Raw genomic sequence first — 13,047 nt, forward strand, 5'->3', positions numbered from 1 at the left:
GTGGAGAGGCTCAAATGGTAGAGCATCTGCCTGGCAAGTGTGATGCCCTAAGTTCAGACCCCAGTACCTACAAAAAATTAAAACTTAAAAGAAAAACTTGCAGTGGGGCAATGGTGGTGAGCTCCTGTAGACCCAGCTGCTAGGGAAGCCAAGGTGGGCGGACAGCTTAAGCATAGGAATTTGAGAGCCATCTGGGCAACATAGCAAAACCCATGTCAAAACCCAAAAACACTTGCAAAGGCTACTTCCTGACACAGGACTGACTTTCCACAGCTTCAGAGGAAGAAAAGAATTTTATGCTTGTCACACTGGATATGTGACCACAATTAGGAACAGGTAAACTTCAAAGTCATACTCTGGAACTCACAGGAAGGAGAGAAAAACTGCAAACAGATCAAACCTAGGTGTGTGGACTGGCAGGACATCGCCTCTTTGATCCCCTCGGGCTACAGCTGACACCTTCCCCTAGATGAAAATCCTGGAATCCTTGCACCGAACCCCAGAATTCCTTTCCCTGCTGATTTTGTGCTTGGGCAGATGTGACCCAGCGCTTGAGACTGCAGCGGGCCTCCCTCCATAGTGTCCTTCCCATCCCCCCACCTCCCTCCCACGTGTGTCCTGACCACTCAGAACTGGCTAGGGAACCTCAAGGGTGCCACTGAATGCTGGCTTTCCAGGGTAGGGACGATCCCACCTATGAAAGACCCCCACACTCCGCTTCTCTGGATCTGTCTCCTCCTCTGAGGATTGTTCATTGAACTTCCCAGCCTGGGGACTGTATGGGGAAGGAGAGGATCAAGTGCCTGTTACTGATAAGGACTGATAGCCCCTCCTTCCTCCAGCCTGTTCCCAGGAGCAAAGACACGCTGCACTGGAAGAGCTTGAGATTTTATTCAGGAAGAGCTCAGGAGAGGAGGTGGGTGACCTCTTGGTGCCAAGAGACACTAGAAACCAATGACTACAGGCATCTGAGCCCCCTGAGAGTCGTCTGCTGGGGGCACGGGGGCGGCCTCAGAGTCATCTGCTGGGGGGACAGGGGCAGCCTGGGAGTCATCTGTAGGGGGCACAGGGACAGCCTCCTCACCAATCACAGTGGGCAGCTGTTTGTAGGTCAGGGCCCAGTACTGCAGGTACTTGGACCTCAGGTGCTCCTTCATAGACTGGCTGTCCATCTCCTTATTGATCTCAAGGTAGCTGCCATTCGCCATGGTGTAGGGGTACCAGTGTGTGGGCACAGATGAGTCACCCACGTTGGGGTCCCTGCAGAGTGAGAAGAGGCTGGGTGGGGGCTGAGGACCTCTGGAAAGCTGGAGACCTCTGCTCTCAGCCACCTCTGCACCCGAATGCGTAGGCAGCCCCGGTCCTCTGAGCCCACCTCACCATGCCCCAGTCCTGATGAGCAGGGCATGGCCTTGGGACTCAGGTCAGCAGCTCTTATCTTCATGTACGGACTGAGATGCCGAGGCTCAGGGAGGGGTAGCAACTTGCTCAAAGTCTCCCAAGTGAAGAAACAGGGCTGGAACTCAGGCCTGCAGGGCCACGCTTGGAAGAGGCCCTCAAGTCTACTGCCCTCAGCCCTGAGCTCAACCCCACAGCTTACCCACTTCTGGCAAAGTTGGTCCAGTAAGCGATCATGGCCTTGGAGACAGTCCTCTCTTGGGCCCGGTAGCCCAGTGGGGTGGAGAAGGGTTTTCCGAAGACGTACTGGAGGTCGTCGGCGTGATCGGCCCCCACCCAGTTGGGGTATAGGGGCATCCGAGAGGGATGGGAGAACAGGTAGGAGTAGGTCTTGGCACTCCTGAGGGGGAGGCAAGGTAGCATAAGTTGGTAGGATCCTCACCTGGGACTGCCCAACCCAGTGATGGGCCCTGGAGGGAGTCAGAGGGGAGCAGAGAAGGGTCTGGGGAATTCCTGCCAAGTCTCACAAAGAAAGTGAGCCTCTTAGAGCAGGGGAGGGAAAGCTGAATCCTGAATTCATAGGTGCCACAGTTTCCATTTCATTTGTTCCTCACCTCTACAAAAAGCTTGGAGGCACCCACCTGCGATTCAGTATCAAGAAAGATTTTTTTCCTATGTGAATTCATGTTTTTCATTTGATTGGACAAGACATATGCCCTCATCTGTTTCCCTGGCCGCCTTGACTGACAGGAAGCTCAGAGCTAAAAACTTATTGCTTAGTTAGCCAAAAGTCCTCAGCAGGAAGGTGCAGCACCTTACGGCCCTCCCAAGGATCCACCCCTTTCCAGGGCTCTAACTTGGCATTGGCTTTGTGCTGGGCCAGAGCCATCTCTGTGGGCATCAGAAAGAGGATGTCGGTCTCCAAGTTCACCACAGTCTTCTTCTTGGTCTCCTGGGATGAGTCCTCTGCCCAGGACTGGGTGTAGAGGTCAAAGGTGGCCCTGGCACCGCTGAGCCCCTTGGTGGTGGTGAACCCACTGACCAATCTGTAGAAGTCTTCCCTGCAGAGACCAAATAGGCATTGGACCCCACTCTACTAGCCAACAGGAGGGCATCTGCAACCCGCCCCCCAACATAGGTCCCCTCCTCACTCCCACCCTCTGCTAAGACCTCCCGTCTCCAAGCCAGGCTCCTGAGGCCCAGCTGTCCTCCAGCACATGCTGCCTGCCCTGGACCCGGGCCCTCTGCTTACTCTGTGATGTCCTTGTTGGACCTGTCAACGGCTGGCATGTCGATAGTGGAAAAGAGGTGGCCATCCATGTCATTGGTGCCCGCTATGTAGTCTATGTCAGCAGCATTGGCATACAGGTTGATAGGGTCCTCGGGGATGAAGTCCCCATCAACCACAGGGATAAAGCCCAGGTAGTGTATTGCAGGATCTGAGTGGGAAAGCCAATAGGTCCTTGTACCCTCCAGTTCTGTCTGGCCCTGCCCTTGGCTCCTTATGGCTAGAACTGATCTCCTTCCTTCTCTGATCTAGACCAGGGTCTCTCAGCCCCAGCACTAGGGACCTTTGGGACTGGTTAATCTCAAATTGGTGAGGCACAGACCTGTCCTGGGCAGTGTGGGAATGAGGAAGATTTTGAAGCAGCTGAAGGAAAAAGTGGGACCCTCTCCTGGGGGTGGGTTCTCAGCTGTTAGCCAAAACATATACAAGGTCTGCATGCCCTCCAGACTCCTCTGACTGATCCCTAGAAGACCAGGTAGCTGGCTTGGGCACAAGTGGAGGCCCTAGCTTTCTTTAGGTCCAGCAGGGCCTGTTTTTCTTCAGTTGAGCAACAAACAAAATAGTTGGTTGTGTGGCTTGGAGTATGGTTCAGAGGTAGAGTGCACAAGGTCCTCGGTTCCATCCCCATCACTGCAGGGGGACGGATTAAAAAAAAAAAACTGGTAGGGCTTAGGCTTTGCCTGAGAAGAGTGAGGAAGAGGAAAGTCCAGCTGTCAGCTGCCATGCTGGCGTTCATAGGCATTTGCTGCTGGGGTCCCAAGCGTTTGGAAGAGCCAAACACTGCAGCATGTTCACTAAATGAGTGAGGGAAGGGAAGAGTGAATAAGCTACCTGGCACAAAATGCTGAGTCTGGGGTCCGTGAATCAACCCCAAACTTTGTGCAAACTGCCGCCGCACACGTATGCATTGCTGGGGGGTGTGGGGCCAGCAATGTTCACCAACAACACCCCCTTGCCTTACCACTGGGGTCCCCGAGGCCTACCAGCCGGTGGTAGTAAGCACAACAAACAGGTCAGTGGCCCCCTCCTCTCTCCCCCCAGAACTTGGTTTTGCCTGACAGCGGCCTCCCCCATCCCAGTCCTCCATGTTGCCTGCCCAGCAGCACCCACTCACACTCCAGGCCTGAGAGGGGCATCTTGTAGGCCAGTGTGACAGCACGGGGGTCAGTAATCTTCAGACAACTCGCCAGCCTGCTGGTATCATCTGTGGGGCAGCCTACCTTCTGAGCAATCTAGGGGAAGGTGCAAGGTAGGCAGCGAGGTCACAGAACAATTTGGGGGCAAATACAGGATCCAGGATACAGAATTAAGACAAAGAAGTCTCCACCAGGACCTAAGCACACCCCCTCTGCTGCCCACCCCTGCCCCCTCCACTGCCCACCCCTGCCCCCTCCGCATACCTCTTCCGCCCAGGAGAGTGGGTTTTTCTGGATAACCCAGGGGCTCAGTGCCACTCCACTCTGGCTAATTGCTCTCCGGATGAGGCCTTTGTTGTAGGGGGAGAGGGTCTGCAACACCCGGAAGTCCTGTCAGCAGGCTGTACCCAGGCTGAGGAAACCCTAGTCTGTCCACTCCAGCCCTGCTCTCCTCCATCCATTCTCTCCATCCCACTGCCTCCCTCCCCAAATCTTGGAAGTGAGCCCTCCCCTCCAGAGCCCCCAGACCTGTAGAGAGACACTGGCACCTCCGGCTGACTCCCCAAAGATGGTGATGTTATCAGGGTCCCCTCCAAAGGCTGCAATATTCCTCTTCACCCAGGCAATGGCCATGTGCTGATCTCGAAGGCCATAGTTACCTGTGGGCAGGGCAGGGGGGAGGGGCCTTCATCCAGGATCCTCAACTAAGGCTGGAGGGTGCTAGAGATGAGCGGCCCAGAGCCTGTGCACAGCAGGTGCAAATCAATACATGTCCTCAACTGCTCTGAGCCTCCCAGGAGGCTGGGTGGGGCAGGAGGAGCAGGGAGTTCAGACAGGAAAGGGAAATAAAATGAGCAGGCCCTGCTCACCTCTGCCATGGTCCCTCCTTTTGTCTGTCTGTCCTATCACTCTCATGTCTACCCTTCTCTGCTGAGGTGTGTCATTCTGCCTCTCACTGGGCTTCTCTGTACTGTTCCCCTTGGCCAATCTCTGTGTCTCTATCTGTCCCATAATCTCTTTTCTTTCCCTATAGCTGCGCCAAGGGGCTCCTGTGCCTCACAGTTCAACTCCAGCTTCCTGGCTCTGCAAACGGCATTCTGGATCTTTTTGGCATTCTGCCTGGCTGTCAGGCACTGGTTGGGGTGAGAAGTGCAGAGGCGCGTCCCTCTGCTTGGCTCAGAGCTCACGGCATCCTGCACACTTGCTGTCCCACCCCCAGCGCCACCGATGCCCATCAAACCTGGCAGGTTGGCATCCCCAGTGCTGAGGAAGCCCAGGGGGCCAACACGGTAGTTGAAGGTGACCACAATGACATTGCCTCGAGTGGCAATCTCCTCCCCGTCATACAGGTAGATGTCGAGGAAGTTGGCCCCGTGGCCAGCCCCCATGAGGAAGGCACCTCCATAGATCCAGATCATCACAGGCAGGTCCTGGGAGACTGAGATGGTGAGCAGGCGGGTGACCCCAAATGCCTGACTGACCCTCTCCCTGGCCAACCCACTGACCCTATGCAGCGGGTATCTTCCCCCAGGCTGGGGAGCAATAGTGGGAGCACCCCCTCCCCACCCCTGTGCTGATTTCAGGGGAGTTCAACATTGCAGCCCCCACATAAACCCAGGGCAGGGTCCCGAGCTCTGACTGGAGGTTCCTTCAGAGAGTAGGAAGTCAGACCTTGCTTCCTGCCCTGAGGGACCCAGATGTTAAGGTAGAGGCAATCTTCATCCCCATAGGTGCTACTCTGGGTGAGGGTGGCCTGTAGGCATCGCCTCTTGAAGTCCTTGGCACTCAGGGTCCCTGTGGTAACAGAAGGGGCTGGTGTGAGGAGGGAAGCCCTTCAGCACCCCCACCCAAGGCCTACCCAGTGCCCAGTGCCGCACCTTGCCAGCCAGGGTGACTCTGGGGATTCTCCAGGGTCTTGGCAGTGGCAAAGGGGATGCCCCTGAAGATGTCAACAGACTCGCCACCCAAGAGGCTGAGCTTCTTGTTGACGCCTTCCACAAAACCGCCTTCCGTGTACACAACTCCCAGCTGGGGTGAGGAGTTGTGTCAGAGTTGGGTGGGCTCAGACCTGACCGGCCCGAACTTGGGGTGGCCAACTCAACCGGCTCCAGGGTGTCCACAGGCTTCCCAGAAACAGCTTCAAAGAGGGCCAAGACAATGCAGCTCCCTGCCACTTTTCCATATTTGGGGGGCTGGCTCACCACTCCCTCCACCCCACCCCAGAGTGTTCTGCTTCTGTATCTGGAGAAAACTGATTCAGCCCATGTTCCACTCAGGAGGTCTGGGTTCTCACTATAGCTGCCTACTATACCTGGAGCCTCGGTTTCCCCATCTGTAAAATGGACCACAGCCATGCCTTCCCTGTGGCTGGTTGGCCATCCAGTGGGAGACCTGTCCAGCTGTGGACAGTGGTGAATGTTCCATGTGTACAGAATGTCTCATACCCAAGGGGGCCCTTTTTTCTTTCTCTATCCCTCACCTTCCTACAGCGCCTAGCCATCTGGACCTGGACTTGGCAGTCCTCACGGTCCTGTGCTCCAAGCTGGGAAAGGTATCTCTCTGAAGTGGCCCCCACCTCACTTGGCCCATCAGTCCTGTCACTGAGTGTCTAGCCTTGGTGGTGAGCTGCATGGCATGGGCCAACACATCTGTCCTCTCAGGGGCCACCTCTGAGGAGGCAGGTGCTCATCTGCCTACTATCCCTGGGGTACTGAGGCTTAAGGGCTTTCCTCCTTGAAGTCACTCTGCTGAGTAAGTGGTTGTCTAATCTCAGTGTCCAGCTCTCTGTCCCCTCCCAGTGCTGCCTCCTGTCTGCTTGCCCAGGCAGCAGCGGTAGCCACTGCATCCTGCCTCTCACCTGTGCCCAGTTCTAGGCAGGGGAAAGCAGCTGGCCTGCACCCCCAGGCCCAGCCTGGGTCCCAGCAGCCCTCTGAAGTCTGGGCTGAGGGGCCTCTGCATGCTGTGTGGGAGAGTGGGGCAGGCCAGAACTGGAGAGAGGAAGCAGCCAGACCAACCCCTGCCAGGTGCCCTGGGCAGCACTGGCCGGGCATCTGAGCTTCCTTGTTCCAGCCCCCCAGCTGCTGGGAAGGGCAGAGGGCCAGGTCAGTGCCCGAGGGCCTGGGAAGTCCTCTCTCTGAAATGGCTGTGTGTGGTCGAGATTGACCTGAGGGCAATCCCCAGGGTGTGGGGACTCCGGCCAAAGCAGCAGGGTAGAGGGCTGATGACTGGCTGCTGGAGCAGTAGGGATGAAACCCAGATTCCTTCAGCACCCCAAAAGAATTCTTCCAGGAAAAAGGGCAACCTCCCTCCCATGGCAGAAGCTCAGGACCAGCACCCCAACTTCCAGCTTCAAAAGGCAGGTCCCAGAAGTAGGAGGGCATTGGAGAGGATACTCAGGGCCCAAGAGGGCAACACAGTGTTGGAACGGCTAGAGTAACAGTATGGTAAGGGGCTGGGTTCCCTGTGCGAGTCCTGCTGGGGCAGGGGCTGGGCAAATTAGGTTTCTGTGCTATGTTCTCACACCCACACTTGGGAGAGGCAGTTACAGGGCAGACTGTACGGATGCCCCAGAAGAACTGGTGCAGCCTCTTGACCGGCGCTCCAGGGGAACCCTGCACGTAGGGGAACTCTCAGGAGAAGCAGGAAATGGAGGCTGCCAGGATCCAGACCCCTGGTTTGGATAGACCAGGTTTCAGATTCTTATTCAGGAACACAAAGTTGTCACTGTGTGATGTCAGACAAATTGCTTGTCTCCTGGGCCCCTGTTTTCCTATCTGCAAAATGGGCACAAGTTGACCTCAGCCAGGTCAGTAGGTAGGGTTGCCAGACTTGGCAAATGAACTTCAGAGGACCAGGCACACCCGAATTTCAGGTCAGCAATGGACTTTTTTTTAAAGTATAAATATACTCTAAAGATTGCACAGGACGTACTTACACCAAAAACTGCTCTGAAATTCAAATGTAGTTGCACGTACTGTACTGGACCTCAGGGAAGTGAGGCGAGCCAGGCGGGGCCTGTGCAGGGCCAGAGCCCAGGGAATGCTGGGGGTTTGCTGGGTTCTCTCGCTCTAGCTGGCCCTTGCTTACCTTTGCAGCATGTGCCACTGCCAAGCAGGCGAGGCCCAAGACAGCCAGCCCCAGGAGCCCCATGGTGAACGTCTTCCTCTGGTGGCCCTCCCTCTGCACTTCAGGTATTTATCGAGCGGAGCCAAGGTCATGTGCCTGCCCACACACGTGCTCAGAGGCAGGTGTGGAACGGGCCATCTTTCCCAGGGCAGCTGCTTCCAGGCACCCTGCTTGGTGCCCACAGTGCACCTGCACAGGTTGCTACCTACTTGGGAACAGAGGCAGATGGCACAAATGGTGGAGGGGATGCCAGGGCTGGGGCCTGGCTGGGTGCCCAGTGCCCTGCATTGTGACTCTCTTGGTGTCAACTTCAGAGAAACAAGCACCCTTTGTCTTGATGCTCTGATGCCTCCTCCCTAGATGGGGGTTCCTACAGGACAGGAATGTGATGTCTGGATCAGAGATGACTGGGTGATGACGTACACTGGCACACAGACTTTGCTGGCTCGGGCAGCTCTCACCATGGTGATTTCCTTATGCAGGATCAACTAGTGGGCATATTAGATGGTCCACATGCTGCCTAAGCTGGGAGCAGGGCCAGAGCTGCACAAGGCAAAGCCATGTGCAGGAGCCTGGGAGGGGAGGATAGGAGGCTCTAGGTGGATGTGAAGTGGGCAAGGGCTGCCTGGAGGGTGTCCCTGAGGAAAGACTGACCAGCCATACCTGGGGTACACCCAGGCAGAGGGGACAGCAAGGAGGGGAAGAGACACCATGGAGGGAGGGTGGGAGAACTGAGCAGAGGTAGAGGTCAGACCAGGTCATGAGAAAGGAGGCTGATGTATGTGTCACTCTGGCAACCCAAAAAGGTTATCACAGCAACAGATGGCCATGAACAAAATCTCCAGAGGGTGTCTGTGAGAAGTTGGCTGCATGTGAGCTCACCTCTCACTGCAGATACTCAACGGGCACTCTGCCCACTGCACATTCCCCTTCTGTGATGGGGACAAGTGGCGGGGCATCCAAAGTCCTCCCAGGCCAGCAACCCCTCTGGGCCTTGCAGCCCCCCTCCTATCTGGGAACTCTTGCCTCCAACTCTGATCTCAGCCCCACTTGTGCCTTCTGGCACTGTAGCCAGAGTCCCAAAGGACCTACAGATCCGTGCCTCGAAGGACATCTGTATGAGGTCTTCATGATGCACAGTGGGCAGACGGAGGGTGCATGAAGGCGGGAGAGAAGAGATGGGACAGGGTCGGGTGTGAGCAGGAAATGCACTCATTAACTGGTCTTTGCCAGCTACTCTAATTCTGAAAACCAGTGCTAAAGGAAGCAATTCTGAATTGGGGGGGGGGCTGGGCTTTTGTGCAAGAATATTCTATTTAGTGTTATTCATAGTAACAAGGAGAAAAGAAAGGAGGGGAGGCAGGGGAGAGGGGGAAAGAGGCTTTTTAAAAAAATCTACTCTTTTAGAGAAGTTTTAGGTTCATAGCAAAATTAGCAGAAAGGACAGGGTTCTCATATCCCCTACCCACTGAGTCACTTCCTCCACAATCAATGCCCCTGCCAAGAGTGGACATCACTGCAGTGGACCACACTGACACACCACTGTCACACAGAGCCCAGTGTGCAGGAGGGGTCACTCTTGGGTTGGACGTGCTATGTGCTGGGTAGCGTATCGTAGTTTCATCCAGAAGTGTCACTACCCGCCCCCGAGATCCTCTACAGGCCACCTGTCCATTCCTCCTCCCTAACCCCTTCACCACAGGATTTCTGCTGTCTCCAGAGGTTTGCCTTTCCCAGAATGTCAGAGTTGGAATCACAGTAGCTTTTTCCAATTGGTTTCTTTCACTTAGTAACATGCATTTAAGTTTCCTGTTTTTCGTAGCTTGATAGCTCATTGTATCAAGACTGAACAATAAGCATTGTTTGCATGGACCACAGCAAGTAGCATGGACCTGGTAGCTTCCAAGTTTGAGAAATTATGAATAACGAGGCTATAAACATTCAGTGCATGTGTGAACCTAAGTTTTTTGCTTCTTTGCCTAAAAACCAACAAGTGTGACTGCTGGATTGTGTGGTAAAAGAGCACTGCATTTTTAAGGAATTGCTATCCTGTCTTCCAAGCGGCTGTATCATCTTGCATTCCCCCAGCAATGAGTGAGGGTCCCTATGGCTCCACAGCCTCACCAGCACTGGGCGGTCAGTTTTGTGGATTTGGCCGTTGTAACAGTGCACAGTGGATGGCAGTGGACAGAGCACGTTCTGCTTGGCCGCTGCCTACACAGCTTCTTTGGAGAGGTGTCTGTTAAGCTCTTTGGCCAGTTGTATCAGGTTGTTTTATTACTGAGTTTTAAGTGCTCTTTGTATATTTTGGATAGCAGTCCTTCATTAGATCACATCTTTTGAAATATTTTCTCAGTCTATGGCTTGTTTTATATTCTTTCTTTTGCCAGGGAGAAAAAATTTAATTTTAATGAAGTCCAACTTATCAATTATTCATTTCATGTATCTTAGCTTTGGTGCATCTAAAAAGTCATTACCAAACCCAGGGTCATCTAGATTTTCTCTCATGCTCTCTTCCAGGAGTTTTATAGTTTGGCATTTCACATTTAGGTCTATGACCCACTTTGGGTGAACCTGTAAGCAATTCAAGTTTCATTTTGTCACATGTGGAAGTCCAATTATCCAGGGCCTCTAAGGACTACACGTTAACAAAAAGAGGTGGTTATTTATTTACTGAGGAGCCCACGTGGTCCTGCACAGAGTAGGTGATCAAAAAACAGAATGAAGAACAAATGAGTGTTCTCAAAAACATCCAGAAGAGACAAAAACCGTCCATCCACAAATAAAAGGCACAAGTTAGTTTCCTAGTTAGAGAATTGACACATGGGAACATTAATTTCAACCACAGATTTGTCCCATGTGTGAGGTCTGGGACCTCCCTGGAGCTCTAGGACACACCCCTGTGCAGGGTTGCCTGTGCATCTGGACCCCTCTGCCCCTGAAGCAGACTGTGGGGGCCCACTACATCTCAACCTCAGCTGTTGCTCTCCCTCTTAGGAAAGCCTCTAATATCAAAGTTTTAGATTGATAAGAGTTGACAAAGTAGAAAAGTAGGCTAATTGATTTAATGACACACAGAATTTAGGCAAATAACTTTTTAAAAAGTTTTTCTTGGAGGGTGGGGGCACAAATTTTTTCCAAGGGAAAAACTTTGCCTGTGAAAGCAAAATGCACCTTCACTGCCTGGCAAGCACAGGGCCCTGAGTTCAAAACCTAGTACCACCGCCACAAAAAAAAAGAAAAAAGTTGGAGGGACCCAGCTGTGTATCTGTGGATAGTCTAACCACATGGAGAACAAGCCCCCTCAAGCAACCTGGAGGGTCAGTGGTGAACCTGTAGCAGAACTTACCCGAAGGAAAAAGCAGAACAGTTTAAATGATCCTCAGTCATCTTATTTTACCACATCACCTTATAAAATTTATCAGCTGTTAACTTAAATACTTTACATTTTTAATTTTGAAAATAGTACATGTTATGTTGCAGGAGAAAGTAAGTAATGATGCTGGTGTTATCAGGAGTCAAACTTTTTGGTATAGGAGGAAAAAGAAAAAGAAAGCAGTATAAAATTGAAGAAAAACCCCATAATCTTACATTTAATTGGGAAACAGCTATATGGACTTTTTCTTCTTTGTAAAAAAACACTAGTTTCCCAGCTTTTCAAAACTGATAAAGGGGAAAACAGCCAGCGTTTTCCTGCCTTCAATGTCTAGATGGTATTTCAGGGTAATCAAGTAGATGATGAGGAAGGCCCTTATAGAATTCCAGCTAGTAAAAGAGAGTGTGGGACACTCCTGTAATTCCTGCACTAAAGGATCCTATCTCAAAAAAACAAAACAAAACAAAAAAAACCTAAATGGCCTTCAGTACTGGGTGTGGCGGTATACATCTGTAATCCCAGCACTTGGGAGGGTAAGGCAGTAGGATGGTCAGTTCCAGGCCAGCCTGGGCTATATAGTGAGACCCTGTCTCATTTAAAAAAAAAAAAAAAAATCTAATAAAACCAAAACAAAAGCCTGGAGTTCAAACCCTGGTACTGCACACACACACAAAAGAACAATGGATCAGGCTGGCCACACCTGACCATAAGGCATTCTATGTCTCCCGAATGGGTACACTACCTAGGATGAGACCTTAAACCTGAGTTTGGCCAAGCCTCCTCCAGGAGATATGGAGGAAGAACGGCACAGTCAAACACCATCACAAGGAAGCAAGGTCAAATCCAAAACAGGACATTATATGACAGGTGGCCATTTGTCTCACTCTGCTTTCAGTTGTTACAACAGAATATCTGAGGTTGGGTAATTTATAAAGAAAGGGGGTTTATTTTGCCTCACTTCCAAGAACATGGTGCCAGCATCTGCTCAGCTTCTGCTGGGGCGTGTGCTCTTTCACCTCATGGAAGAATGCAGAAGGCAAGTAAGACACAGAAAGACTTGTTTGAATCTTCACCCAGAAATAAAAAGGTTTCTGAGACAATGAAGGACATGTAAATATGGAGCAGAGTCAGGTACTAAGGCGTTACTCAATTTTGTTAGGTACTGTGTTGGTCAACTTTATGTGTCAACTGTCCAGATTTTTGGTCAGATGTTATTCTGGAGGTCTCTGAGCAGGTGTTTTTTGGTGACACTGCTATTTAAATCAGTGGACTTTGATAAACCAGCTTGCCCTCCGTGTGTGGGCCTTGTTCAGTAAACTGCTGGATGGCAGAACTGACCTCCCTGAGCAGGAAGGATGCTGCCAGCACACAGCCTCTGGACTGTGGTCTTCCTGGGTCTCCAGCCTACCACACCTGCAGACTTTGGACTGGCACTTCCACAAACTGTAAGCCTCTATGTTTACACACAGCTTAACAGTTCTACTTCTCTGGGAAATCCTGACTAGTACAAGTCTAATAACAGTGTTATTGCAGTTCAAATAAAGAAAAAGTTCTCATGTGTCAGAGATAAGAAAGTAATGGTGCTTCCTCAAAACAATTTCAGCAAAACAAACACAAAAAGAAAACAAAAACCTGGTGGGGGGATGCAACAAGACTGGCAAAATGTAACTGTTGAAGGTGGGAGATGGGTAAACAGCTCACAAAGTACTCAGTACTTGTGTATG

At 52.1% G+C, this 13,047-nt stretch overlaps 1 protein-coding gene across 1 annotated transcript; it reads right to left on the bottom strand.

Annotated features, from left to right (window-relative positions):
- Nucleotides 1–858: 858 nt before the first annotated feature.
- Nucleotides 859–9,042, bottom strand: Cel (carboxyl ester lipase). Its single transcript, XM_020170683.2, has 11 exons — nucleotides 7,909–9,042; nucleotides 5,700–5,850; nucleotides 5,494–5,616; nucleotides 5,063–5,260; nucleotides 4,351–4,481; nucleotides 4,087–4,194; nucleotides 3,801–3,918; nucleotides 2,651–2,837; nucleotides 2,256–2,459; nucleotides 1,601–1,798; nucleotides 859–1,260 (listed from the first exon to the last, which is right to left on the bottom strand). Exons 1-11 carry the CDS (start codon nucleotides 7,969–7,971, stop codon nucleotides 945–947), a joined length of 1,797 nt encoding a protein of 598 aa, XP_020026272.2. The 5' UTR covers nucleotides 7,972–9,042; the 3' UTR covers nucleotides 859–944.
- Nucleotides 9,043–13,047: the final 4,005 nt, after the last annotated feature.

This window comes from Castor canadensis, chromosome 13, assembly GCF_047511655.1.
Source record: "Castor canadensis chromosome 13, mCasCan1.hap1v2, whole genome shotgun sequence".
NCBI classification, from domain to species: Eukaryota; Metazoa; Chordata; class Mammalia; order Rodentia; family Castoridae; genus Castor; species Castor canadensis.